The following is a 26,992-nucleotide window of genomic DNA, read 5'->3' on the forward strand; positions in this document are numbered from 1 at the left end:
CCCCGTGGCTGGATTGAATCTGTGGCCACCTGGATGTTTGGTGGTTTCCAGGCCATGCCTGGAGCTGGCAGCAGGTCCTGTTGTGTTTGGGGCAGGCACTTGGAGATGTGATTCCCAGGAAAAGCCGAGCGGCGTGCGGAGGCGCGAGGTTGGGTGAGAGGGAGGGTTTGGAGTCTGTGCCGCTGCCTGTGGCTGGTGTAGACGTGTCACTGAGATAACTCCTCTGCCTGAGCCACTCTGCATCTCTGGGATGAGTTACAGCCTCTGCTCAGCCCCACACTTCCCATTTAACACCTGCCAGATGGATAAAGCCATTTCAAGCCCCCAGTGCAGGACTCAGGGAAGGGTGGTGGCAGAGGATGGCAGAGATTTCAGCTGGCTTCACATGGTTTGGGGTCCCCTGTGCAAGACTCCGAGCCATGACTGAGTCTCAGCAAAATAATGTAAGCTTAATTTTAATTAAAAGTCAAACTTGGATATCAGCACATGTAAGAGCCCAAGTATCTTTGGGTACTGATTGCTAGAAAAATGTTTTATCTTGTTCCATGGTTAGTCTGATAATATCCCAGGCTTTAGAAGAACAAAAACAATGGGATGGGAAAGGGTCATCAGAAATGTTTGAGATGGGATAGACACAGGAAACTCTCCTTTATTTGAAATTTATGTAGTTGGGTTTTACTTTTTAGGAGGCATTTTGTATTTTCCTGCATTGCTGCCTGTTGTCCCAGGTAGCTGTGGCCCAGCAGGGCACTGATGTGTGTGCTGGGCTGGAAATAAAGCACTCCATTGCTGGGTCCTTTCTACAGACTGTGCTGTAAATATTATGTCATGAGATGTTTTCGATTCTGTGACTAATTTAAATTTAGTTCAGCTCTAGGAGAGAACCTGGATTTTTTAGAGCTGGCTTATCTGATTGCTTTACTTCCATGGGGGCATCCCAGATACTGAAGATGAAGGTGCTTAAAGGTTTTTTTTGGTTGGGGGAGTGTGTGTCTTGGCACAGTGCCACTCTTCTCTGAGAGCTGCTTTAGCAGCTGTGGTGGAGCTGGAGGCTCAGCCCCAGGGAAAGGTTGTGGGGTCAGTACCTGGCTGCCAGGGAACTGGGAAATGCTTCTCTATTTCTGATGATCAGAGGGCATGTGATCAATGGTTGGCTGGTGGTTTGTCCCTGTCTCCTTGTTTCCTTGAAGGGCTGTAATTGCATTCTGCTATTAATGATTCCAGCATGAAATATATGGCTTTGGATGGCTGTTTTAATTGGTGGGGTTGCCTGGCAACTCATGACAGAAACTTTCTTCTGTGTTCATTGACCATAGATGTATTCCTTCCACAAAATTTTTGTATTCATAATGTGGAATAATTCACTGATGGCACCTGTGATCCTTTCAAGGGTTGGAAAACACATAAAGTACAAAAAATGTGCTCTAATTAACAAGGTTTCTGTCTCTGTTTTTTATTTCTCTAAAAACTCCAGAGAACCTAATCACTTCTTTGTACAGTTTTGTGAATCTGAAATGTCACCTATTTTCTAGAATAACAAGATTTGGTTAAATTTCCCCAGTTCCTTATCGACATCTTTTATCTGCAGGTCTTGATGGTCTTCTCTGAAACCCACATCTTTTGGGTGTTCAGTCTTCCCTGCTACTCTCTGTTTTAACTTTCTTACCTTCCCCTCTACCCATTCAAAATGTTCTCTTGGAACACACCTCAGTTGCTACAAAAGAAGAGATTCCCTTGGGCTGCTGTTGAGTTTGTCTCTCAGAAGGGAAGAAATCCAGATAATCCAGAGCAGAGCACAGGCAAGTCATTGACGTTGTCAGCAGATGTTTCTGTTTCCCATTTCCAGGTTCTGTAATTTTTAAGTGTTACCAAAAAACAGGTGGAAGGAAAAAGTGGAGAAAAAATTGAATTAAAGGGCAAACACAGGGTTGGTTTCCTGTAATTCTGTTGATCTGTTTCTCCTGTATATTGTCCCTATATATTTCGCCAAGTGTGAAAAATGCTTTAGTAGTGTCCTTAATTTTTGCTCATCTGAAAACTAAACCTGCAAACTAAACTCCAAAATAATTTTTCATGTAATGCAGATCATCATCAGTTCTTGAACAAAAAGTCAATTCTGTGTCCACACATGCAGTTAATCAGGTTTGTCCTTCAGCACTCAGGGAATCCGTGCCCACAACCAACTGATGATTTCTTTCCTGGTGCCTGTCCCAGTACATTTTATCCTCATACAAAACCTGTCCATGTTTATAAACACGTTCAGCCTGTCCTAAAGCTGGGGATCACCTGGATCCTCTCCTGGAATTTGGGTGCCTCTCCAGCTTTCCTTTGCCCCTGGTGTTGATCTCACCATTGCTGCTCAGTGGGCCACCACTACCTGATTGTTTTCCTGGTGTGTTGGAAGGATTGAACTTCAGTTTTTGTCTCTGATGCATCTTGTGGGACGTTTTCCATTCCTCATGTGTTGTCTTTTTCTTTCTGCCTGCATTTGCTCTGATGTGTCTGCTACTGAAGAATTCAAACTTTGTTGCTGTTTCTGTGTGGGCGTCTTTTGTTTTCCATCTCAAAGAGGCACCGTGGATGACTTTAGTCAAGATCTTAACTTGCTTGTCAGTACCTTTATCTCCAGAATATAGTGAGCTCCACTGGGACTGTTTGAAATCTTACTGTGCCCTGGTAATTGCCTGTTTTGATTTGTTATGTGTATCTTTGGCTTTTCCTGGAATTCCCAGTGTCTAAGGACTTCTGGCAGCTCATCATCCCCATATCAAGGAGGCAGGATTATACCACTTTGCTGCCATGGAAACTTTAGTCTGTCCTCCCTCACCAGCAAAAATTCCTTTTCCAAACTCCAAAATAGTTTTCTGTTCTTATTCCTGTTACCTGTTTTCCTGCTGTTTCTAGTCTTGGGCTTGTTGTCATTCCCTGGTGACAGTGCAGGGACAGGACCTCTCCCCTCCTGCCAGGCCAGCTCTCAGTCCAGCTCTGCAGCTCCCACCTGACCAGGACTGGAGCTCTTAGCAGAGGACACAGCATGATCAGGAAATCTGGTTTTTGCTGCTTCTGTTGCCTTCACCTCCTGAGCTGTCTGACAGGAGAACTCTGGCTTTGCTCCTCAGCCATGCCCCCTGTCCAAGCTGGGTTACAATCTCATCCTTAATTCTTGTTAACTGCTTATTTCCAGGGAGAGTTGTCTGTATGGCCTAAAAACACATTGAGGTTCTCACCAGAAAGCTGCCTGGGTTTTACCTTGCAAATTCATTTTACAGATCAAAGGTTTCCACTGCCACCCTTCACCTTAAGGATGCTTTGACTTCCTGTGGGACTAGAAAAGCTCTTTCCCATAAGGATCTTGCCATGTACAAAACAAAAGAAAGAATCTTTTTTCTTTTGCTAAAGTTTGTCTTCACATTTATAAAATATGCAGTTGCAGCAGACTTCAGCACTCTGTGTTTGAGGCTTTCTTCTGGCAGAGGATATTGGCAAATGACAGAGGAACAATTCTTAGCTGAGAGGATTGGTAGGTTGGTGGTCACCAAGGGATGGATCAGCCCAGGGAGGCAGAGGACAGGTTTTTTCCACTTGCTAAGGGCTCCTTGTCCTCTTGGACAGATCACTTTGTCTGTCTGGCTTGGCCCATGTTGACATAATTCTTCTCCCCTCCCTCACCTGGGTGTTACTGTGCTGCTTTCAGTACATAGAAATTATGTGGAGATCCTGAGGTGAAAGCACCAGAGGAGTGAGAAGTTTTTTAAATCTTTCAGTAATGATTGTTATATCACAAATAGCACAAATAGCTGCATTTGCTGGAGGAAACACTTGCAGTGTCTGGCAGCCAAACCATACAGCTGCTACTGCATGCTACTGAAACTAATTACTTGCTTAAATAATGCGTATTTACAGTTTATGGGGGACCAGTTTGAGGATTATATATCATTAAATAAATGGACTAATGCAAGATTTTAAAAAGTCTGCTTTCCCAGCACTGCTCCCAAGAGCCCTCAGTGCCTGGGCCACGTCAAAAGCGTTCCCATTCCTCTGTCCAAGCCCAACGTTGTGTTTTTAATTTATTTTCAGTATCCAAGGAATGCTGTCTCCAGTATTCAGAGGACTCTAAATCGGATGTGAGACACAAATGCACCAGAGAAGCTTATCAGAGAAACAGGCTTGGCATGAAGCCTACATAAACAACCATAAATTTTTCTCATTTAAATGAGAGGACTCGGGAGGATTGGCCGATTCTAGCGGCAGTGGGCTGGCCTTGGGCACCAAGGAAAGTGCTTTGGTAACTCCTGGTATTTGACATGACCTGAATGTTTTGTCTGCTTATAAAATTACTGTTACGGACTGACCAGCTTGGTTCTGGTAAATTCACTTCTACAGGTCAGAGTTATTTACCAGCAATGGATGTTTTCTCCTCTCCTTGGACTTCTCAGAAAATTTTAGCTTGTTTTAACCCAGGTAATGAAGAGCTCTTGTTTCCAACCATCCCTCACTGCCTCATTCCCTTAGAACACAGAACAGGAAGAAACTCAGTAAATTCAATCTTGGCCAGAAAGCTGTTTTTTTCCCTTGCTTCCAATAAATATCTCATTTCCTGAAAATCCTGACTTTGACCAAAACTTCTGGGACTTTCTAGATTTATCATCACTCATGGCCAAATCCAGTTTCAGTTAGTGCTGGAGTAGTGTTGAGCTCATGGAGGGCAGTGTGATGAGCTCTGAGCTGGGCAGCAGGAGCTTGCTCCCATCACACCGACAGCAATCCCCAGGTCAGTATAAAAATAATGTCATTTTGCAATATGGCTTTGATTGTGGACACCGTGCCAGAAACAGTAAGGAATTATGTTATGGGTTTTTTTGTGAAATTCCTATTATTTTACCAGTGTGAATCCTACACGTGGGTGCCTTGCACTGAACTGACACAAGTAAAAATATGCAATTGTCACACTTGCAAACTTGATCCCACAAGTTTGAGTTAAGTACAGTAAATGCTTTCTGAAAGGAAATCTGAAGCAAACCCTGCCCTTGGTCACTGTCACACCTCACCAGTGTCCAGTCCATCCATATCCAGTGCTGCTCCCTTCACAGGGGTCAGTGGCTCCCTCTGGCAATTCCCAGGTGTTTGATGGAGTGGAGATGCTGTGCTGTGCTCTTGGTGCTGGGCTGTCCCCAGCAGGACTTACCCAATCTCCTGGCTACAAATTAATGAGGGTTATTTTCTTCAAGCAGTGGAGAGAGCAGGAGTGTAATAACTTCAGGCGTAGTTCTGTGTTCCTCGCCTGTCCCAAACATCCCTGCAGGCTCAGGGCTTGCAAGGAGTGAGGAGGGAGCGGTGCTGAGGTTCCTCTGGGAATGATGCTGAGATTCCTCTGGGAATGGTGTTGGGTTCCTCTGGGAATGATGCTGAGATTCCTCTGGGAATGGTGTTGGGTTCCTCTGGGAATGGTGCTGAGATTCCTCTGGGAATGGTGCTGAGGTTCCTCTGGGAATGGTGCTGGGGTTCCTCTGGGAATGGTGCTGGGGTTCCTCTGGGAATGGTGCTGAGGTTCCTCTGGGAATGGTGCTGGGGTTCCTCTGGGAATGGTGCTGGGGTTCCTCAGGGAATGGTGTTGAGTGTTTGGTGAACACTTGGGCCTCTTGCTTCATTTCTCACAGACACTGGGGACTTGAGAGAAGGTTGTGCCCTCTGGTCATGGGCCAGAGTAACCTCCTGCCATTGTTTTGGGGTGGTGGGTGTTCAGTGCTTTCAGCATTTCACCCATAAAATGGCTGTTCCTGGGCAATAAATAACCCACCCTTTATGCTGAAGTGGCAAAGAGCATTTCCATCTCAGTCCCACGTCCTGCAAAGCCAAGTGACACATGAAGATGAAGCATGTTTAATGTCATGTAATGTATGTAATGTTTAATGATGTGTAACGTGTGTAGTGTGTTTTTGTGTTTGTGTGTGACGTGACTGGAGGGACCTGGCAGCCCATGGGGCCAAAAGTGTCACTCATCCTCTCAAAGCACCAGTGGTTTTTCATGTGCTCTGGTCTCCTCATGCTGTTTGGAGCAGGAAGGTGCCCAGGAGGCTTTTGACAGTCATGGCCTCTGTAATTGGGTTTAAAAACCCCAAGGTAAACTCCATTGCTTTTGAGGTGACTGGGAGCCATTCCCAAAATGCCCCATGAGTGCTTTCTGCCTTGTGGTGTTAGGAGCAGGCCTGGAGGGCCAGGTTTCAGGTCCCACAGGAGACCCTCCCTCTCCTCTGCCCGTTCATGCCATGGGGTGCCGGTGGCACAGCAGTGCTGGGTGCTTGGTGATGGGGTCCCTCACTGCCTTGTGCACTGTCCTGCTCTTCCTGTCCCCACAGGCTCCTTTTATGGGTGCACAAAATCCTGTGTTCCTTTCCCATTCCTGTTTAGGGCCCTCCTGATGTGCTCTTACTGCTCCTCTGCTGTGGCTCAGTCTTGGGCCTGGCCCTCGCTGTGCCATCCCCTGCTGCTCCCTCATCCCTGGCTCTGCCATCCCCTGCTGCTCCTTCATCCCTGGCTCTGCCATCCCCTGCTGCTCCCCCATCCCTGGCTCTGCCATCCCCTGCTGCTCCCCCATCCCTGGCTCTGCCATCCCCTGCTGCTCCCCCATCCCTGGCTCTGCCATCCCCTGCTGCTCCCCTGGCTCTGCCATCCCCTGCTGCTCCTTCATCCCTGGCTCTGCCATCCCCTGCTGCTCCCCCATCCCTGGCTCTGCCATCCTCTGCTGCTCCCCTGGCTCTGCCATCCCCTGCTGCTCCCCCATCCCTGGCTCTGCCATCCCCTGCTGCTCCCTCATCCCTGGCTGTGCCATCCCCTGCTGCTCCCCTGGCTCTGCCATCCCCTGCTGCTCCCTCATCCAGCTCCTGCAGCCCAGCCTGGGCCAGGCAGCCACCATGGCTGGGAAAGGGCTTCCAGCAGCACTCCCTGCTCTGGATGTCCACATAGGCTTGGTGCTTTCTCCTCCTCTCCACCAGCCCCCAACCTGATTTCTTCTTGCCTAAAACTTTCCAGCATAACTGTTTACCAAACTCCTGTGAACTTGCACTGTGTTTGGAGTAGTGGTAGCAAAAGTGAATGATGAGCCAGGCAGGGAACTGGACTAGAGACACTTTTGAAGTATCTGCTGTAAGAAGAGCAGTGGCTCTGACTCCATCCAGCAGGGTTTGCTGTGCTGGTGTGGTGACTGTGCCAGCACACAGCCACCAATACCTTCCAGCTCTTATAGCTGTGCCTGTGCAGAGTGACAGGCCCCTGATTTAGTGCATATTTAAAGGCAGGAATGGATTGATTGCTTGTTTTTGATTACTCACTCTTACATCTCAGCAGTTGTCTGTCAGTGTGCTCTAAAACACGAGTGTGCTATGTCCTGACATTAAATTAGATTCAGTCACACAACTCCCCTGGCTCCCTGGGTTCTCTGCACTATCACACTTCCAACTGCACTGCCTGCAAAATTTTTCCTGGAAGTAATGCAAAAACCTTCACTGAGTGAGTCAGTGGATTACTGACCTTAGGAACCACAGCAGTGTAAATTCAGACCCATAGAAACAATTTGCTGAATCAGTATTAACAGTGCAGTGGTCTCTAGAGCAGCAGTCTCCCCAGACAAGTGGCCAAGATGATCCTTTAGGGTGCAGGAAGAAAATACTTCACAAGTGAATGTTTATAATTTATAAATATATAAATGTACATGTATTGGAATGCACGTGCAAACATTGTTTTACTGGTAGGGGAGCATGATCAAAAGTTTGGACTAGGGAAGAAAGCCTAAAGAACACACAGCCACCAGGACTTGTTCTGCTGATTCCATGAGTTATTTAACAAAGCACAATGTATGCACTTGGGAAAATAAGGCTGGAAATCATCTATTTAATCTCTTAAGAAAGTATGTAGGTGAGAGCCAGAGATCATTGTTTTTGAAGGGATGTTATTTTTTATTAGCCTGTTTATATTCAAGTGGCAAATCATCCCTGTTGTTAGAATGTGCTGGTTTGGGCCCTGCTGCATGAGGCTGGTTCACGAGAGGAGCCAGTGGCTGCTCTCTCTGAAGTCCTGTGGGGTTTGGGTGATGATGGTGAAGGTAATTTGTTTCACATACAGAGATGGCAGCACAGAAGCCAGCAGATCATACAGTACCTGCACATTGAAACCTCGAGGAGGTTTCAAAATTTGCACAGAGGGGAAAGTTCTTTATCAGTGGAGTTCTGCAGTTGTGAGTGATTAACTTCTGGGTCACAGGAGCCAGTGCATTTGATGTTTGTGGTTTGCTGTATAGCTGCTTTTTCATATTTGCTTCTAGCCTTTTCCCCCTAGCCCAAATGTTGGGCAAGTGAACAGGATATGCAAAACCCAAAAACCAGGGGAAATCAGGAGTAAGCAGCTTTGATAGGAGCATGGCTGAAGGCAGAGGTTTGCAGTGTCTTAGTCACCAGTGGCTGTAGTGGAGAGCTGATGTCTCATGCTGGGTAGAGAAGAGAGGAAGGAAGTGGATTTAGCAGAAAATTGATTGCATCTACTTGGGCTCTTTCCAGCTGAATCCTGAGTTAAGTACATTCATCCTGAACTAATCGTTGTGGAGAATTGGCTGAAATCTCACATACTTCTTAAAAGGAAAGCTAAGCATTAAAGGAACAATATCCTTATTGTACCTGAGTGCCAGAAGAAGTGAGTGTACTGTCAGGAGCTGTACCTATTCACCCTCTGGCTTGGGAGCTGCTTGTGGCTTCAGTACTAATGTGACCTGTTGCAGGAAGCTGTGGTCAGTCCAGCACAAAACATCAAGGAGGGCTGAGCTTTGATTAGATTTCAAATTGGCTGAGCAAACCCCAGTCCATTTCAGTAACTGAGTACAACTATGATTTTCAGTTTTGTTTTGTTTACAGCAAAGAATACTGGAATATTGTCTAAAACACATATCTAAGGTCCTAGAGAGGTTTTATTCCAAGTTACCCAGGATAAATCTGAAGTAATGTTATTGACATCAGTGTAATTGTTCACCAATGTGGGCAACAGGAGAGTTGTTCTCTGTGCAGGTCTTTCAAATTTACAGCTACATAATCTAAACCCAGAGAATGCCCTTCAAAACTAGCAGATGCTTTAATACTTAGTCATTCTGAACTTCTCTCACTGTGTACTGTGCTGAGTTTTCTTCGTGCTTCTGGACCCAAGGACCACTCCCTGACACATTCTTCCATTGTCCCATGAAGAAAAGGGTTACAGCTGTTGCTCAAGATGTCATTTCTAGGCACCGTGGATCTTAACAATCTCACTTTATTGCAAAGATTTATCTCAGGGGAAGGGGAATTGTGCACTGTGAGCTTGATTTCACCAGCGTGGGGTGCCGTGGGTGCTGGCTGCTGAGCACTTTGTGGACAGGACTCAAGCCAAGCCCTGCTGGCGTGTGGAGGTTGAGCAGCAGCGCCCTTTGATGCTCTGGTGCTGGGTGCTGACTCACATGGTGCGAGTGAACTCTGCAAATCCATTCTTGTTCCTGTGAGACAACGCACGAGAGAGTTTAGGGAAATTGCTCATCTCCCTTGAGGCTCTCCTGCATGTTGCCACAGGACTGGGCTCTGTCCACTCTTTTTGTTCAACATGCTTTTTTATATGTTGGGAGAGGTGATGCTGCAGCTCACTCCATGCTGAGATGACATTCAGCAACCTGCCTGCTCTTCCAGCTCCTGTTCAGATGTCTCACATGCTTCAGAGTCTGGCTAAGCTGGGACTTTGAGTTGAGGCTGAACTTGAATGGAAATTAATGACTTGCAGGAAAGAACCTGCAATGGTTCAATGTATCAGTGGTGAGGGGTCTGCAGTACCCAACAACCTTACCCAGAATTTACCAGTTTTCAGGTGGAGGCTCCAGTGGGTTCTTGCCCTGCTCTGAATGTCCACCTGACACCAAACATCCTTTTTTATTTCTTCCTTCTTCTTCCTTCTTTTCTTCCTTTAGTCCTGTTGGATGCATTCCCATAGGAGTTGCCTCCCTTTGTGTTTCACAGCACATCCCTCACAAAGGCTGCTCAGGAACTTGGGGCAGTGCAGAGCTCAGGAGGTTGATCCTGTTTCCCTCAGGGAGATCCCACAGTGTGAACTTTGATTCAGGGACTCTGTTCCGTGTGTGTGTCCAAAAGAAGGCCTGAGCAGAGTCTCAGAATGCTGCTAGATAAAAATACCAGTTGTGCTGGAGATGTGCATCCCATTCATATCCAGGTGCAGCTGAAGTGTCAGACTTTGACTTAGAGAGCTCTTTATTCTGCTGGTGATGACTCTGGAGGCTGCTGTGTTCTCTAGGATGCAACAGGAGCTTGAGATCGGCAGAGGTTCAAAACAAAAAAAGAGAATGTTTCATACAATGCAAGTGAAATTGTGGGACTCTGCCATAGGGACAGCGTGGAGGCCAAAAATATAAATGATCTCATAGAGAAATTAGACAAATTAGAGAAGAATTGCTCCAGTGAGGCTATTAAACATAATAGTTATGATGCAACCTGTGGTGCAGGAAGGCCTTAAGTGCTGGCTGCTGGAAGCTGAGAGGTTATTCTTGGGAACACTGCAGCTGTGTGAGCTCTGTTTGCAGTGCTCCTTCCAGTGAGCTTCCACTTCTGGCCAGATGTGGAGCCAGGATGGATGGAGGCTTGTTGCTCACATTGTGGTGGCTCTTGCTGGAATGAGAGGCACCCCCATGGCACACAGGGCTCCAGCCAGGCTCCTGGAGGCCGTGTCCTGCCTGGAAGGCTTGGGCTGCACTTTGGGGATGGATTTACTCTGCCATGGAATGGGCTGGCACTTGCACCCTGGGACAGTGTGATAAGACAAGTGCTCTTTTAAGTCCTGGCTTACAGGCAGCAGCTGGAAAATTGGAATTCCTTGCTGATAACGAACAAGAGGCTGTGATGGAGCGGTGAAAGCTTCCCACAGTGGAAGCTACCTTGGGGGAAGAGCTGCACCCCCTCCTGCCCTCCCAGCTTGTGAGTGGTGGGGAGGCCTCTCATGGTTTGGTGGGGTTTTTTTGCATTTGTAAACCCAGCCCTGGGGGAAAAACATTAAATTGAAGTACACTTGGAGCTTTATTTTACATTTTCTTGTGTTGCCACTTGCTGGGTTGTTAAGTAATATATATTTTAAGATATGTGTTAATATATGGACCCAAAGTAGCTGTTAGATCAATGCAGGCAGTTGTATTTCTGTTTTTAAATATGTACTTGGCTTGTTTTTGCAAACCCTTTTTCAGCATAGGTTCTTCTGTTAGAGCTCTGTGGAAATAATTTATGTGTTAACCCAGAAATTGATGGGTGGTATGGGGTAGAATAAATATGTAAGTGGGAGAGAAAGGAAACATCTGCCAATTTAAACTTCAGCAAATTATATGGAAGCCTGAAAGTATCTGCTAAGTTTATAACACAGTCTGCACAGGAACGCCTTGCCAGAGTGCCAGAGGTCAGAGAGCTTCTTGTCCCTGCAGCTTTAAGCAACCTTTTGGTTAAATAACCTGACTGAAGAGTAGGAGGAGACAGAAAGGAAGAGAGAATTCCACACTAGAGTAAACATGGCACGGAGATTAGGGATACCCTGCCAAGAAAGGTGGGGTTTTCCAGCAAGGTAACAAAAGATATTAGCTATCTATCTACATAATCCTGCTGGAGGCTGACAGCTGCAGTCATGCAGAGAGGTTGGGGCAGAAATGTGCCCTGCACACCTCAGAAATGTGTCCAGCACCCACCTGGGGCTGTGGTGGGCAGAGTCCTGCGGAGATCTCTGGGATGCAGGACGCAGCAAAGGAGCATCACGGGGTACAGAGGTGTTTCCCTTCCAGGGGAAGTTAATGAAGTTCTTCACTCATGGCAGGTTAAGGTTAAACTGCAGAGGAGAATCTCGAGTTTACCTCGGGCTTACACACAGGTCAGAATGGTTGTGCTGTGTTTTCCCTGGGATTTTGTGGCACGTTGGTGGGTGCAGAGCACAGAGCCCTTCCTGGGGATGCTGGTACCTGGGGCTCCATCCCCAGCAGCTGCGAGCCCGGCGGGGCAGCAGGGAGAGGATGATAATTGTATTACACCAGAGTGTGCTTTTGTGAGAGTCCAGGGAAGAGCAGGGAAACGGTAATTGGGAGGAAAAATAGTTAACTACCATCTGCTTCCCCAGGGCAGAGCAACGAGATGGAGAGTGAGAAAGAATGCTGACTTTGTAGCCACGGTTAATTTGCACTGAAAAGCTCGGTTTTGGTGTACAAATATGAATCAGTATAGGATCTTAAACTAGAAAATGGTTTCCAATTATTAATTTGAAAATAATTTATTTTAAATGATAATTTAAATTATCATTTTAAACCGTTTTTTTATGCTTTTTCCACATCAATATTTCTTGGAATTGAATCTCTTTAAAATGTTTGTTCATATCTTGCTATGTCTGCCTACCTGATGATAATATTTTATTGGAATTTGTTCACAGACTCTGAATACTCTTTCCTGAAAGAACCTATGTAAAGGGAGAAAACAATACACATCCTGTACTCCACCTTCATAGGCCTCCAACATACGATGCCACCTTTTGTTTGCAAGAGTTTAAATTTCAAATAAAATCCCAGCATTCTTTTGAAAAAAAGGAAAGGGCCTCTCCCCTGCTTAGATTGTCAAATCCCAGACTAGCCTGGAATTGAATAGGCCAAGTCAGTGACCTCAGGCAGAAAGAATGTTGGTTATTTACGTAGGGCTTCTGCTATTTTAGCAGCAAACCTTTTCTTCTGAAAGGACAATGTATACTGTTTTGTGTTTATGGCCGAGTAAAAAGCTTGTACATTTGAGATTTGCATCGTAATAGCCTCGTAACTCAATATACAGCATCCTCAAAAATAGCAGTGCAAGGCTCTGTTTTGTCTTAGCCAGGGCTGGTCTTTTAGAGGCTTTTACAAAAGTTCTCTGAAAAACCCGACCTTAAGATTCAGCTGCTTATATGTTTGCTTTGGTGGCTTTTTTTTTTTTTTTCTCCCTTTTTTTTCCTCAGAGTTTTGTTTTTTTTTTAAAAACCTAAAATTACACGTGGTTTCTTTAGGAGCTATCAGGTCAGTGCTCAAAATATTTTGATGCATCTCAAGCTAAGCTGTGCCTGCAGCTTGAAACCAGGAAAACGTGTGAGAGTGTGTGTGTGCAATCCAGACACTGAGCATTTTTCCTGAAATAATGGGAGATCTTTACAGGCATTCTGGCCTGGTGGATGAGCCTGCAATTCCAAATGGTTTTTAAAGTGTGCCTTTCTCAATAGATCGTAACCATGAGGAGCTATTGTGTGAGTAAAGCACACATTTAGGATCCAATCCTGCATTCCTTAAAGTCAATGGGAGTCTGAGCGTGAAAGGAATGCAGGATTGGGTCCTGGAACAGGGGAGCAAAATTGTGTGCCAGATTGCTTTGAAAAGAAGAATACAGCACATCCACAGTAGCCACTTTTTAGTGTTTCAGATTTCAAACGGCCAGAGTCTGTGAAAAGTGGCTTCTGCCAACATGCAGTATCTTCTATTCAAAGGAATTTGGCATCGAGTTTTTTTCTTCCCCTATCTTAAAACCCCTGAAAACCCTAGAAATTCACCCCTTCTTTCACAAAGGCTGAGCATTATGAGGAGGGGAGGGGGCCATGGCAGTGGGGGGATGGAAGTTTCTCCAAGCCCAGGGGCTGGAGCTCAGTCCCCTCCTGGCACCCTGACTGTGGTGGCAGCTTCATCACAGGACCCCAGCATGGAGAGCCTGTGCTCGGTGCCTTTGTGTGAATCCACTGTAGGAAACCAAGGAGAAAAACTTAATTAACAGTTATTGAGAGGCTAAAGCAGCCTGGGTTTGCCCTGCTCAATGGGTGGGGAGCAGAAACCCTGTGGAAAGAAAACCCCTGTGAGAGAGGCAGAGTGAGCCAGGATGGGCAACTCCAGGCCCAAACTCACATGTGAGTAAAGGAGCAATGGTAACAGATAAAGGATTAGAAGCTTTTGTTTTCTTTTGGCACATCTTCAATTCCTAGGCAGGCAAACCTCCTCTGCTGCTTAAAAGGAAACAATTCTCTAGGTGAAATTCTGCTCCTGTTTTAGCCAGAGGTGTCTGGGCAGAGGAGGTAGCAGGGGTGGTTTGTTATTACTTAACGTTTTCAATTATTTATTGTGTTTGTAAAAATCGGTATTTTTCTTGAAGTTTCAGCTTTTGGACTCAGCTGGTGACTTAAATTTTAGCTTCTACTGTTCAGAAATAGTGGCTGTCCAGCCTAGGGGTTTGTGGAGAACTGGTTTGGGTTGTGGAGGTTTCTCTTGCCCTTCATCTTTTGGGTTCTGTGTGGCCAGTTCCTCGGTCAGCAGGTGGTGTCACACAGCTCAGAGATGGTCACTGCTCACATGCAGAAGCTGCAGCCTGTGCCAGGGGCTGGTGGGCAGTGGTGCCCATGGGGATGCTGCTGTGGGCAGGACCTTCAAGAGGACCCTGGCTGGAAAGTGCCTTTGGGAGTGTGGGCAGCCTGTGGATGCACCACAGACCAGCTCACAATCCCAGCAGCCCCAGACCAAGAGCCAGAGCGTTTTGCAAAACAAAAGCCAGGTTTGGCTTGGTAAAAGTTTCCATTTCACTGAGCAGTGATGGAGAGTGTGGCAAGGTGAGCTGTGGGCAGGCAGAAGCATTTGCTCAGCTCAAGCCACCTTGTGTCTCATTCCACTTGCACAGGGCTTTGGGGCAATACATGGGAGCTTTCCTTCACTGTTAAGGTAGCTGGGAGATATTTGAGTGAATGTTGTTCTGTATTAATGCTCTGTGTGTGTGTTCACACATCACTGCAGCCTGGCTTTGGGAGACTGTCACTTAAGGTGCTGGGATGAGACGAGTCCTGGTGCTGGTGTCACATCGGTCACTGCAGGGATGGCATCAAAGCAGTTAACGAGCAATTAGGTCCATGTTTAATATTGCTAACTAAAACAGGCACAGTTCTTTGGTCAGCCAGGCATGAAGAGCTCAGGCTGCCACGCTCAGGAAGCTAGACAAGTCATGGACCAGAGCTTGCAGAGATCCTCTCTGTGTGTCCTGATCAGCCTTAGCACTGACACTTCATTAAATAGGAAGGAGGAAGAATCTCAAGGAGAGAAGCAATGTGAGATTTTTATATTTTTTCTGCCTCCAGAAAGCTGTTAAAGAGGGATGCTGTGGATCTGTCTTGCTGTGAGACAGGACAGGAGCTCCTGGATGCCCCTTTCCCAGCAGGAGCAGGACATGGCCATGCTGGGGGCTCTGGCAGAGCAGGAACAGCCACCCTGCCTGTGCCTTGGCTCTCCCTGCACTGTACAGCCATGTCCCCAGCCAGCAGGAATGGCAGCCACTGATGCGATATCCCATGGTGTTAACTTGGGCTGTTCAGACTGTTAATTAACTCTGCTTTAATGAATTTCCCATCTTCAGCAGTGATGCCTACAACTGGATTGCACTCCATATGGGAAGGTTTAATTACATTTTGTGGCTAAAACAGTATCCCTGTGATATTAACACATAGCTGTGACATTAGGAGTAACTGGACATTATTAGTCACTTCACTCTTTGTCTCCTCTAACACTGAAACTTTCCCACATGAAGTTACTAGAGGCACATCTCTGTTGAGAGTGGCAGGAGAGGGAGCCTGATGGTGAGGGGGTGCTGTGCTGTGGGTTTTTCAGCACGCTGGTAATCTCTGGGATGCAGCAGGCATTATCTGGGAGGCAGGGCTGGGGCTGCAGCATTCCCATGATGTCAGAGGGGAGCTGCTTGTGTTTGAGTAGCGTCAGGCACGGAGACAATGCAGGCTTCTCACATGAACTTGCTTACTTCACAATACTACTAAATCATGATTACCAAAGGGTTGTGTGTTTTCAATCATCAAAGAACTTGAAATATTATAATAATGCTTAGCACTTTTCAACTTCAAAGCACGCTGCAAACAATAATTAGGTCTAATAACCCTGCTGTGACAATGAGACATTCCTATCTCCTGTTTTACAGCAGCCAGGGGGGTGTCAGCCCCTGCTCTGGTTGCATCCATCCTGTGTGAGACAGGAGATCTTCCACTGAAGGCTGTGATTGATAAACTGACCTCTCCACAGGCAAACACTCACGGCCAGCAGCAGCAGTGATGCTTTCCAGGCTGGAGGGGAAAGGCAGGACACTTGCAGTGCTCTTTTGGGCCATGTCCCCAGGACTGTAAAATCTGGGCTCATTCACGTTTAGTTCCGTGGGGACCTAGAGCAGCATTTGAAACAGGAGTGGAAAAAAGTTGTGTTGCATCTTGGCTTCCTGGCTGGTGTGTTCTCACCAGGCAGCAAAGTGTTGTGGAGACTGGGGAGAACACTGTGGACAACCCAAGTGAACTGGAGTTCATTTTTCCTTTTGCAAGCTGTCTTTGAGTTGGACCCTTTGATAAAGGAGCAGCTCTCCCATTCCTTCTAGTCTGTGACATGTAGGAGATAAAAATTGTGCAGGAAGTAGTTGATGGACACATTTAAATAACAGACATTTATAAAATGGTTAAATGTCCAAACCACTGTTAAAAACTTAGAGATGGTTCTGCTTTAATTTCTCATTTTTTTTAGAGTTCCACAGAACCTGCATTCTTTTGGATGTTTGTCATGTTGGTTGCAATCACCAGTTGTGATCAGTCCTTGGGATAGAGTCATTGCTAGCTTTCATTTTATTATCTTCTAGATTATCTCGTGAATGTTTGCACTGTTTGCTGGGGCGTTTGTGAGGTCTCTGCCTCCCACCCAAGGTGGTGGGACTCCCTTCTCCTGGTGCTCGCTCCCCCTCCAAGGTGGGGCTGTTGGGAAATGGAAACTATTTGTTTGTCACTGGCAGTGCAAAATCTTTGTTTACTGTGGGAAAACAAGGCTGAAGAGCACTCGGGGGAGAAGGGGCTTCCCCCCAAAAGCTGCTGCTGGTGTCAGGAGCCTGCACTCAGCTGGGTGGCTCCTGCCCCGGGCCAGGTCCCCCTGTGCATCCCCTGTGCATCCCCTGTGCATCCCCTGTGCATCCCCTGTGCATCCCCTGTGCATCCCCTGTGCATCCCCTGTGCATCCCCTGTGTGCATCCCCTGTGCATGCCCTGTGTGCATCCCCTGTGTGCATCCCCTGTGTGCATCCCCTGTGTGCATCCCCTGTGCATCCCCTGTGTGCATCCCCTGTGTGCATCCCCTGTGCATCCCCTGTGCATCCCCTGTGTGCATCCCCTGTGCATCCCCTGTGCATCCCCTGTGCATCCCCTGTGCATCCCCTGTGTGCATCCCCTGTGTGCATCCCCTGTGTGCATCCCCTGTGTGCATCCCCTGTGCATCCCCTGTGTGCATCCCCTGTGCATCCCCTGTGCATCCCCTGTGTGCATCCCCTGTGCATCCCCTGTGCATCCCCTGTGCATCCCCTGTGTGCATCCCCTGTGTGCATCCCCTATACATCCCCTGTGTGCATCCCCTGTGTGCATCCCCTGTGCATCCCCTGTGCGCATCCCCTGTGTGCATCCCCTGTGTGCATCCCCTGTGTGCATCCCCTGTGTGCATCCCCTGTGTGCATCCCCTGTGCATCCCCTGTGCATCCCCTGTGCATCCCCTGTGCATCCCCTGTGTGCATCCCCTGTGCATCCCCTGTGCATCCCCTGTGCATCCCCTGTGCATCCCCTGTGCATCCCCTGTGTGCATCCCCTGTGTGCATCCCCTGTGTGCATCCCCTGTGTGCATCCCCTGTGTGCATCCCCTGTGCATCCCCTGTGCATCCCCTGTGCATCCCCTGTGCATCCCCTGTGTGCATCCCCTATACATCCCCTGTGCATCCCCTGTGCATCGCCTGTGCATCCCCTGTGTGCATCCCCTGTGTGCATCCCCTGTGTGCATCCCCTGTGCATCCCCTGTGCATCCCCTGTGCATCCCCTGTGCATCCCCTGTGCATCCCCTGTGCATCCCCTGTGTGCATCCCCTGTGCATCCCCTGTGCATCCCCTGTGTGCATCCCCTGTGTGCATCCCCTGTGCATCCCCTGTGCATCCCCTATACATCCCCTGTACATCCCCTGTGCATCCCCTGTGCATCCCCTGTGCATCCCCTGTGCATCCCCTGTGCATCCCCTGTGCATCCCCTATACATCCCCTGTACATCCCCTGTGCATCCCCTGTGCATCCCCTGTGCATCCCCTGTGCATCCCCTGTGCATCCCCTGTGTGCATCCCCTGTGCATCCCCTGTGCATCCCCTGTGTGCATCCCCTGTGTGCATCCCCTGTGCATCCCCTGTGCATCCCCTATACATCCCCTGTACATCCCCTGTGCATCCCCTGTGCATCCCCTGTGCATCCCCTGTGCATCCCCTGTGTGCTCCCTGTGCATCCCCTGTGTGCATCCCCTGTGCATCCCCTATACATCCCCTGTGCATCCCCTGTGCATCCCCTGTGTGCATCCCCTGTGTGCATCCCCTGTGTGCATCCCCTGTGCATCCCCTGTGCATCCCCTGTGCATCCCCTATACATCCCCTATACATCCCCTATACATCCCCTGTGCATCCCCTGTTCTGCTGCTCTTTGGGTGTGAAACAGAGCCGATTCCTCACTGCTGCTGCTGCAAACTGGTCTGACGGGGCAGGGATGCCAAGGTGGGAATCCAGCAGGAGGAGGAGGAACCAAGTGCAGTGTTTGTGAAACCCCATACTCTGAACTCTGTGCTGGGCTGCTCATTGTTATTGTAATGAGCCGTCAGCAAGTTGCATCAAGTTTTGTCAGAAGCTCTTGACTTTTTTTGTTTCAGTATTATGAAAGCAAATAGTAACCAGGCTTGGCTAGACGAAGTCATTCAAAGGAAAGCCAAGCAGCAGGGCCTGTGTGCCAGTGGGCAGGATGATGTTACCTTCCCTGGCTGGCCAGGTGCTTGCATCAGCTGGCTAAAGCAACATCAGGGGGTTTTTACTCGTAATTTCTGCCTTATTGACAGTAACAGGTCACAGCTACACCCAACAGTCCTGGTCCCCGAGTTGCTCCAGCCCTTTGAGAGGTGAAGCCCCCTTGTCCAGCACCTGGAGCTCGGGGAAAGCATCCCAACATCAAGGTGATGCACCCACCCTGGGGCTGGGGCCACAGCACTGCCTCTCCTCAGGATTCCTGTCTCCCTGGCAGCACTTCCCTCTCGACTGCAGTCTGCACATGATGCACTCCGAGGCTGGTGTTTGACCATGTTCAGTGCTGTCATTCAGTCAACCCTTCCACAGGACAGGAATGTACATTTTTGCCTTTATTTATAAAATGCAGGATGTAGAAACCAATATAGGCATCCATGGTTGGTTGAGTGATATCTTGTTTATGAGATAATTATTGTACAGTCCTTGAATGAAATTCTTGTAAGGTAAAAGGCCTGTCAGTCTTGTTAATCATTGCTAGTAATAGTCATTATCATGTGGGCAAGCTGCTTGCCTGCTTTATGAGTTTAGGCAAATCAGTTCCCTAATAGGTGTCTTGTATTTTTCAGCTGAAAAATGGGGGAAATGGTATTTTCTCTCAGTTTTGAGAGGTGTTGTGCTGGGAGTGCAGTGTGCTGCAGAGGTGGCATGGGGACACTCCCAGTGGGGCTGGGCAGCTGCCAAATGCAGCTGAGACCTGTGATGTGTCTGAGAGGTGCTCCAGAACACTGGATTTGCCTTGTTGGTTTGGATCAGAGGCTTCCTGCTCCATCCCAGTCCAGGAAAGTGCTGGCCCCACTGGTTCCTGCCAGTGATGCTGTGCTGAGGAAAGAACCAGAGCAGAATTTGTGCCATTCCTATCAACCTCAGCACTGCCAGGCTGGGGTACAGGGTGGGATCTCGGGGTCCTCCTGCCCCTTTGGCAGTGCCTTGGGAGATGCTGGTGCCTCCCTGCACCGCTCTCCTGCAGAGACCCTTCCAGCAGCCGGCGCTGGGATTTGTCCCTGATGGCCAGCGCCGCTTCCCCTGCAGCAAACACCCAGCTCTGGGGTGAGTGAGCATGGGGGATGTGCTGCAGCAACACATCCAAGGCAGGTTCCTGTTCTGGCTGGACACTTCATGTCCACCAGCTGAAGACAAGTTGTGTGCCAAGGCTGGATCTGACAGAGACAACACGTCCTTTACAAGGCTATTCTGGCCTCTTTCATTTTTCCCTTTCATTCCACGTACTTCACCTTTCCCTAGAGCGGTGTAAAAACAGCTCTGACAAGCAGGAGGGAAAATGTAGACGTGGTTGCTCCTGCATCAGTTGAGAGAGGCCCCAAGGTCCCCTGGTTGCTGTCCCAGCCTTGTTCAGGAGATGGCCCAGCTTTACCTCAGACTGTCAGAGGGTACATTGCCCATGTCCCCAGGGTCCTGGTCCCCACCAGAGCCACCAGGAGCTGGAAAGACAAACAAGAGCTGACTCCACCTACCAGCAGTATGGAGACAGCAGCCGTGAGATCGCCAGCCCAAGAATGTGCACACAAAAGAAGCATTTCCCTCAGCCACGACAGTAAAACCACCAGACAACCGCATGCAGCATGTGATTTCCCAAAAGCATCAGCCCAGATCCCAGCTCCTTTGTGCCACACGCTGTTTCCCAGGATCAGATCACAGTGGCAACATGCAAAAGGTGTTTTCAAACACTGCAAATTAATCATATTTTCCTCAACGCTGTTTATGGAAACCGTGGAGAGCACTCCTGCCCCTCTGTGCTGGCCAGCTGGCTCAGCTCACCGCCCCACGGGGATCAGTGGTGTTCCTGGTGCCGCTGGAGGAGACATCCAGGCTGATTCCATGGAGTGAAGCTCCAGCAGTGACCTGGCATCTGTTGACCTGGGAACTCCTCTTGCCCTGTCCCTTGCCTGTGTTGCTGCTGGCACAGCCTGAGGCAGCTGCTGTCCATCTGAGGCTGCAAAGGGCTGCTGAGAGCTCTTGGGAGCTTTGGCCAGTGGGACCCTGGCACAGTGGGAATGAGGTGAGCTGGGATGAGTTTGCTTTCCCTTCTCCCTCTCTGGTTTTACTCTGCTGAAGCAGCGCTGCTTTCAGCAGAGCAAGTCTGGTGTAAGACAGCTCTGATGTGCTGTACCTACAAAGTTATTTGGCTTGGTGGTTCTTGCATTCCTGGTTTGAATCCTTTCTGTTGGGACTCTCTGTGAATACTGTGCATTTCTTCACTGCAAAGGGAGCCAGCAGATCATGACTACCACAGGCTGCTAGTGGAGTTCCACATGGTCTAATGAAATGGCAAATGTCAAAACTTTAATACAAAATCTCTCCTTTTCAGTGTTTTTTTACTGCCCTTTCCTCCATTAGACGTGCCTTGTACTGCTTTAGTGTTGCAGGGAACTGCTGTGGCATTGATTATTAATATTTTTGAGGGTGCAGGAACATCCATATGCAGTATCCTTTGTGTGGTCCTTTGGAGACAAACACTGCTGCTGTTGATGGCAGTGGATGTGAACCTGCTGGGATTTTACATGCCAAGAAAATTGTCTCAATTTGCAAAGGAGCTTTTTCCCCCCAAATCAATTTTGAGCTTAGATTGCAAGTTTTTCAGACACTGTTATCAGCTGGGTTTCATAACAAAACACTTAAAGGTAACATTTACTTGGTACCTAAGGCAAGGTTTGGTACCTGATTTGGTAAGAGCCAAGAGCCTGACCCTCAGGCCTGGCTCTGGATGGACCCTCCAGGGAGGAGAGGGGCCAGGAACAGACCCCACAGACACACAGGGGATGTGCTTTGCACTTTGCATCCTGAACAACTGGGTTTGGGGATGAAGAACAAAATTCTGATGTTCCTGTGTTTCAACAGGGAGAAGACTACGAGGGAAAGCATTCTACAATGTCAATGGCAAGGTGTACTGTGAAGAAGACTTCCTAGTAAGTAAGATTTCAGGCATTTTTTTATCATTTCTAAAGCAAATTGTTCTTTTATGTTGGCTTGTTTGCTTTGAGAGACGGTTTGATGACGCGGGGCCTCCTGCCAGTGGTGGAATTGGGAAGCATCTTCCACTGACTCCTTGGTTTGAAGTGGTGGCTGTAAAACCAAGTACATAACTGCCCATAAGCCAGCACAAAGTGTAAATTACCAGGATAAACACAGGAGCTGCTCAAGCCTGGCACTTGAATTGCAGCCACAGACTTGCCTGCCAAGGCTGAGCTCGAAGTCAAACATCTGGGGAATACCAATCATAACAGGAGGGAGAGGTTTGTGCTGGGAGCAGGGCAGAGCTGTGCACAAAGTTGCTTTGTTGAGGCACAGTTTAATCACTGCTCTGCTCACGGGGCTGTGGGGCTGACTTGTGATTAGCTGGGAGCTGTTGGTCATGGAGGGGCAACTCAGGTTCTCTCCCTGCTCACAGAGCTTTTGTAAATGCTTTACTTTAATAGAGACTAAGTCAAAAAAGAAAATGAAGCCTATTGTTGAGCTGTGTTGTTCCAAAAATAAAGTATTCATGCAATTAAGGGTGAGGATTGTGCATTGCACCACAAATGATTCAATATGTGCAGACCATTTAGAGTTAAGATGAAGAGTATGGCGTGGCTGAGAATTGCAATTAGAGAGCAATGATATATTTTAGCTTAGAGAAAGATGAATTGGACAATCAGTATGTTGAATTTATGCCAGTTTATTTATTGAAATACCATTAATTTAGAAGCTTGGGTCTTCCAGGACGACTTTCCATTTCTAATGAATATATAATCATGCTTTTTGCAAAGGAATTATTCAAAGTATATCCCACAACAAAATAGTTACTGGCAGTTCAAAGTGCACTAATGCATTTCTCATCAATGCAATCCATAAAAATCATGGAAATTCCTAAAATATAAGCTGTATTTGCCTTTACGTGTTACACCTTTACTGTGAGCTGGAGCCTGTTGGAAAAGAAACCAAAATGTGTTTTGTGCAGAAAATAAGTATCTTGTTACAATTGAAACTTGTTACTGTTTTGCTTGCATTCTGGAGAGAAAATTCTTTTTTCTTCCTTTTTTTTTTTCCCAGCTCTTTACTGTGTTTCTGCAGCAGCACAGGGAGGGGGAGAGGAGGTGGAGTGTGAGAGGGAGGGGCCCAAACCTTTGAGATTTTTCATTTGAACTGTGTTGGAATGTACTTTCCCTATGATCAAAACCTTTCATCCAGACTTAATGACATGATTGTTGTTATTAGCTTGTAATTTCAGCCTAAACACAAGAATTTTAAATCTAAAAATCTTAATCTTTTGGAGAACATTCAGTTTTCATGGGGTGGGGGGAAAAACTCTTTAGCTCAGGCATGTTGTGTACTGGGTTTCTGAAGGAAGATACTTGCAGAGATTTTCCCAGGAAAACTGAGATTAAGGACCTGATAGGAATAAACTTTCTGCAAGTTTGGGAACTGTTGGGACATTTAAGGCACAGATTTAAAAGCCCAAACATCCCACAGGTGTGTTTTAGCAGATTCCTAGTAGCAGAGGGATGGGGGAGAAGCAAATGAAGGGACACTTGTGTAAGTCAGTAAAGAAACCAAATTCTGACATTGTCCCTGCTTGTGATATTCTCACTGTTTCTCAGGAAGTGATTGCATCTTCTCTCAGCTCCCTTGAGGAAATGTCATAGCAAGAATCCTAGGAATTCCTAGGAATTGTATGGTATCACTAATGAAATCAATCAACCTTGCCTATTTTAGAGTTCTGTAAATAGAGAAAGCAGAAAGCTTTTCTCAAAGTTGAAAGGAAAAAGGTTACAGAATAGCCATTAATAAGGAAATTATTTTAACTACTTCATCTTCCCAGGTCTTCCTCCTGAACGCTGGGAAACCCCAATTCTTTCTAAGAAGAGGCATTTTCAGTCCAAAGCAGAAAATGAAATGCTTTTTCTGGATAACTGAGAGTTTCAGTCTCTAGCATGACTCCAACTCTTTATTGCAGCTCTGTTACAGTGCAGCAGGATTCCCTGCTGACACCATGGTAGTGGAATGTTAGGGAAGGTAAGGCAGGGGGATAAGAGAAAGATTATTTCAATTTGGGAATGTAAACAGATACAGTCTAACTGTGTTGAAATTGTATTGCTTCTAAGAAAATGCTGCCTGCCCTGGGTGTCCTTCCTCTTTCTTGGCTCCTGTTTGGGAATTGATCAGGAGAATTAGATGCTCCTGTTGGTTTGAGAGCAGGGTCACAGCTCTGTGGATTCACAGCCCCAGACCAGGTTATTTCAAACCCAGCAAGGAAAGAAGGCAGAACAGCTTCAGATGAGGGCAGGAGGTGCAGCACAGCCCCACTGGGGGCACTGGTGACCCAGGACAGGCTGTGTGCACCAGCCTTGATCCTTCCACGGGTTCTCAGGTCAGCCTCAGGGGTCGATGTTTCCTTGCCCACGGTGCCACCGAGGCAGCAGTGGCCTGAATGAGCCCCTCGTGTGCTCCCAGTGGCCTGAATGAGCCCCTCGTGTGCTCCCAGCAAGGGGCATCCAGGGGAAGCTGCTGTCCTGCCCATGGGGGACAGAGCTGGTGGCACTCCCTGGTACCTGGAGGAGAGGCATCCCCTCGCAGGGAGGGCTGTCATTGCTGCAGAGCTCTGTCCACCCCCACTGTGCCTCTGTTTATCCCATTCATTATCATATCCCATTCCCTATCATCCCTGGAGTCACTGGCTGTGTCCTGCGGGCCAGTCCAGGCAGGACACAGCGATTTTGGGGCTGCACTGAGTAGCCCCTGAACAATGATGGAAGAAAAGCTGAAATGGCTCTTGATGTGAATGAATGCAGAAAATTTTAGTAAAGAATAGATATTCTTTAATTTATGGGTTTCCTCCTTTTGTAGCTGCTAGAAATATCGAACATCCTATAGATGTCAGTATTTTATTTCTCCTGCAATTCTGCATTTTGCTGTGGCAGAGCAGCTCCTGCTGGAGCAGTCTCCAGAGCTGCAGCCAGTGGCTCACATGGGATACCTGGTTCTTTAACTACCACTCACTCATGACAAATGAGCTCTTCCACTCGATCAGAGGTGGCATGTGGAATTCACTGCAGTGTCATGTGTGATCCCTGGAGCCAAGGCCTTGAGAAAACCTGCTTTCTGATCCTTTCAAATGTTTGGCCCTTGGAAGAGCTCTCCTTGGCTAAAGTGTCCCCCTCGAGGTCCATCCAGTGCTGGGTCCAGCTGCTCCAGGGGTCTCCTGTGTTTGCACTCTGGCCAAGAGCTCCTGTGCAGGTTATGTTTGAACAGAGCACAGTTGTCACTTCAGGAAGAGCCTGAGAGCTTTGGCTGCCAAGTGCTTCCAGAAAATCACTCAGTGGAAGTGTGGTGTGAGGATCTGCTGGCATCAAACTTTCCAAATCCACCCCTTCCTCGGAAAAGTGTTTTTGGTTTGTGGACACAGGTCCTGAGTGAGCTGCTGCTGGTGCTCGTGCTCCTGGTGAGCCCCAGGACACCCTGCAAGAGCCACAAGGTACATCCTTCTGGCAAAGTTTTCCCACATGTTTGCTCCTACTGAGGGCACAGTCTCCACACCAGGTGGCTTCTTTTGCTCTTTCTTTGCAGGGAAGAAGTGTCAGAAGTTTTTTAGTGGGCAAGGGAAGCCACGGTTCTGCCTTCTGCTGGGCTGGGAATCCCCTGCACCTGGAGGATTTGGAATATCTCTGCCTCCCAGGGTTATTTTTATCAGCCTTCTGCTTCCAGCTTTGATTAGCTGCACATTCTCTCAGTGCTTAAACCCTTATTGGCTAATTGAATGAATGAATCAGATTTAAAAAAAGAAATCCACAGATAATTCTACTTCTGCCTTAGACGTTGCCTGATCTGTGCCATTGCCAGTAGGACACTGCATGTGTGAGGAGCAAAAAGAACAAAAACAACCTCCCAAACTTTACATTGCTTTGCTTTAGCTCTAGGGAGGATCCAGTTACTCCTTTAAATGCCACCTTAAAGTAACAAGTCCAGCAATACCCAAGTCTTGCCCCAGCCCTGTTAGGAGAGTTATTTCATGAAAGGAAATAAAACAAATGACAGTTTAATCCTTTCCTGAAAGCTCTTTGGACACAGATGGCTAACTAGCCATAACAGAGACACTGTTCCTGGTGAAGTGAACAAAAAATAAATGCCTTACTGTATAATAAATAATCCCAGTCAGATGTTCATGTTTCATTTTGTTGATAAATTGCTGAATAATCATGGGTGAAGGAAAAATAATTTTGTCTATCCTTTCCTATGCTTAATATCACGTAAAGAATTTTTTTTTTTAAATAAATACTGTTTTGCTTGGCAAAAAACACTTTTAAAATGTCACCAAAGCAGCCTGAATCTTAGATCTATTATCTATCTCTTCTCTTTTTTCCCTCTTTTTGATAGGCTTTTCCTTTTTCTCTTGAGGTAATGAACATTATTGAGTGGGGGTCCAGTAGAGGTTAAGAAATGAGAGAATTTCCCTCGAGGGAGGAGATGAGAGGGAAAATGAAGCTCGTGACAGATGTTAGTTACATTGCTTAATGCACTACTGGAAGACACTCAGATGCTCTGGAAATAACCTATTACAGACACCACAGACTGCAGTGCATTGCATTAAGGTCATCCAAAACTTCCCCTTTTAAGATTTTCTCTTTCACTGTCTTAAAACTTTGCCAAATTTAATCATTTAGGCTGAACTTCTTCATGCTAGGTTTTTGCCTCTGGCTAACTTTACTGTCATTAGTTGTTGAAAGTTTCATCTAGAGCTGTTCATCCATTTCAGTGAGTAAGACTGGAGGAACTCTGCCCATAAATCCTCAGAGAGAAAGGATAAAAGCTTCGTTTTGCACATGGCAACCACAAAGAGACTCGGTGCATTGCAAACCTTCAGGAGCCTTTGGTGTCCCCTCCCTGCTGACCCCAGGAGGGTGCCCAGCCCCAGGGGGCTGTGGCAGGAGGAGGGCAAGCAGCTCACAGCCCCAGCAGAGCCCCTTGCAGCCCTGCAGTCCCTCCCCAGCCTTCCTTCTCCTCTCCATCCAGTCTGCTGGGCTTCTGGATCCCTTTCTCCCCTACACCACCCAGGACACTTCTCTTTGCT

The 26,992-nt window shown here is 47.5% G+C and overlaps 1 protein-coding gene across 3 annotated transcripts in view; it reads left to right on the forward strand.

Annotated features, from left to right (window-relative positions):
- Positions 1-26,992, forward strand: part of WTIP (WT1 interacting protein) — an 84,259-nt gene that overhangs the window by 37,181 nt on the left and 20,086 nt on the right. For all 3 annotated transcript variants that reach the window (XM_058845799.1, XM_058845800.1, XM_058845801.1), the window contains one exon: positions 21,787-21,854. In XM_058845799.1, coding sequence (XP_058701782.1) covers positions 21,787-21,854 — 68 coding nt within the window. The remainder of the gene's footprint in view (positions 1-21,786; positions 21,855-26,992) is intronic.

Source organism: Poecile atricapillus, chromosome 10 (genome assembly GCF_030490865.1).
Source record: "Poecile atricapillus isolate bPoeAtr1 chromosome 10, bPoeAtr1.hap1, whole genome shotgun sequence".
Lineage (NCBI taxonomy): Eukaryota > Metazoa > Chordata > Aves > Passeriformes > Paridae > Poecile > Poecile atricapillus.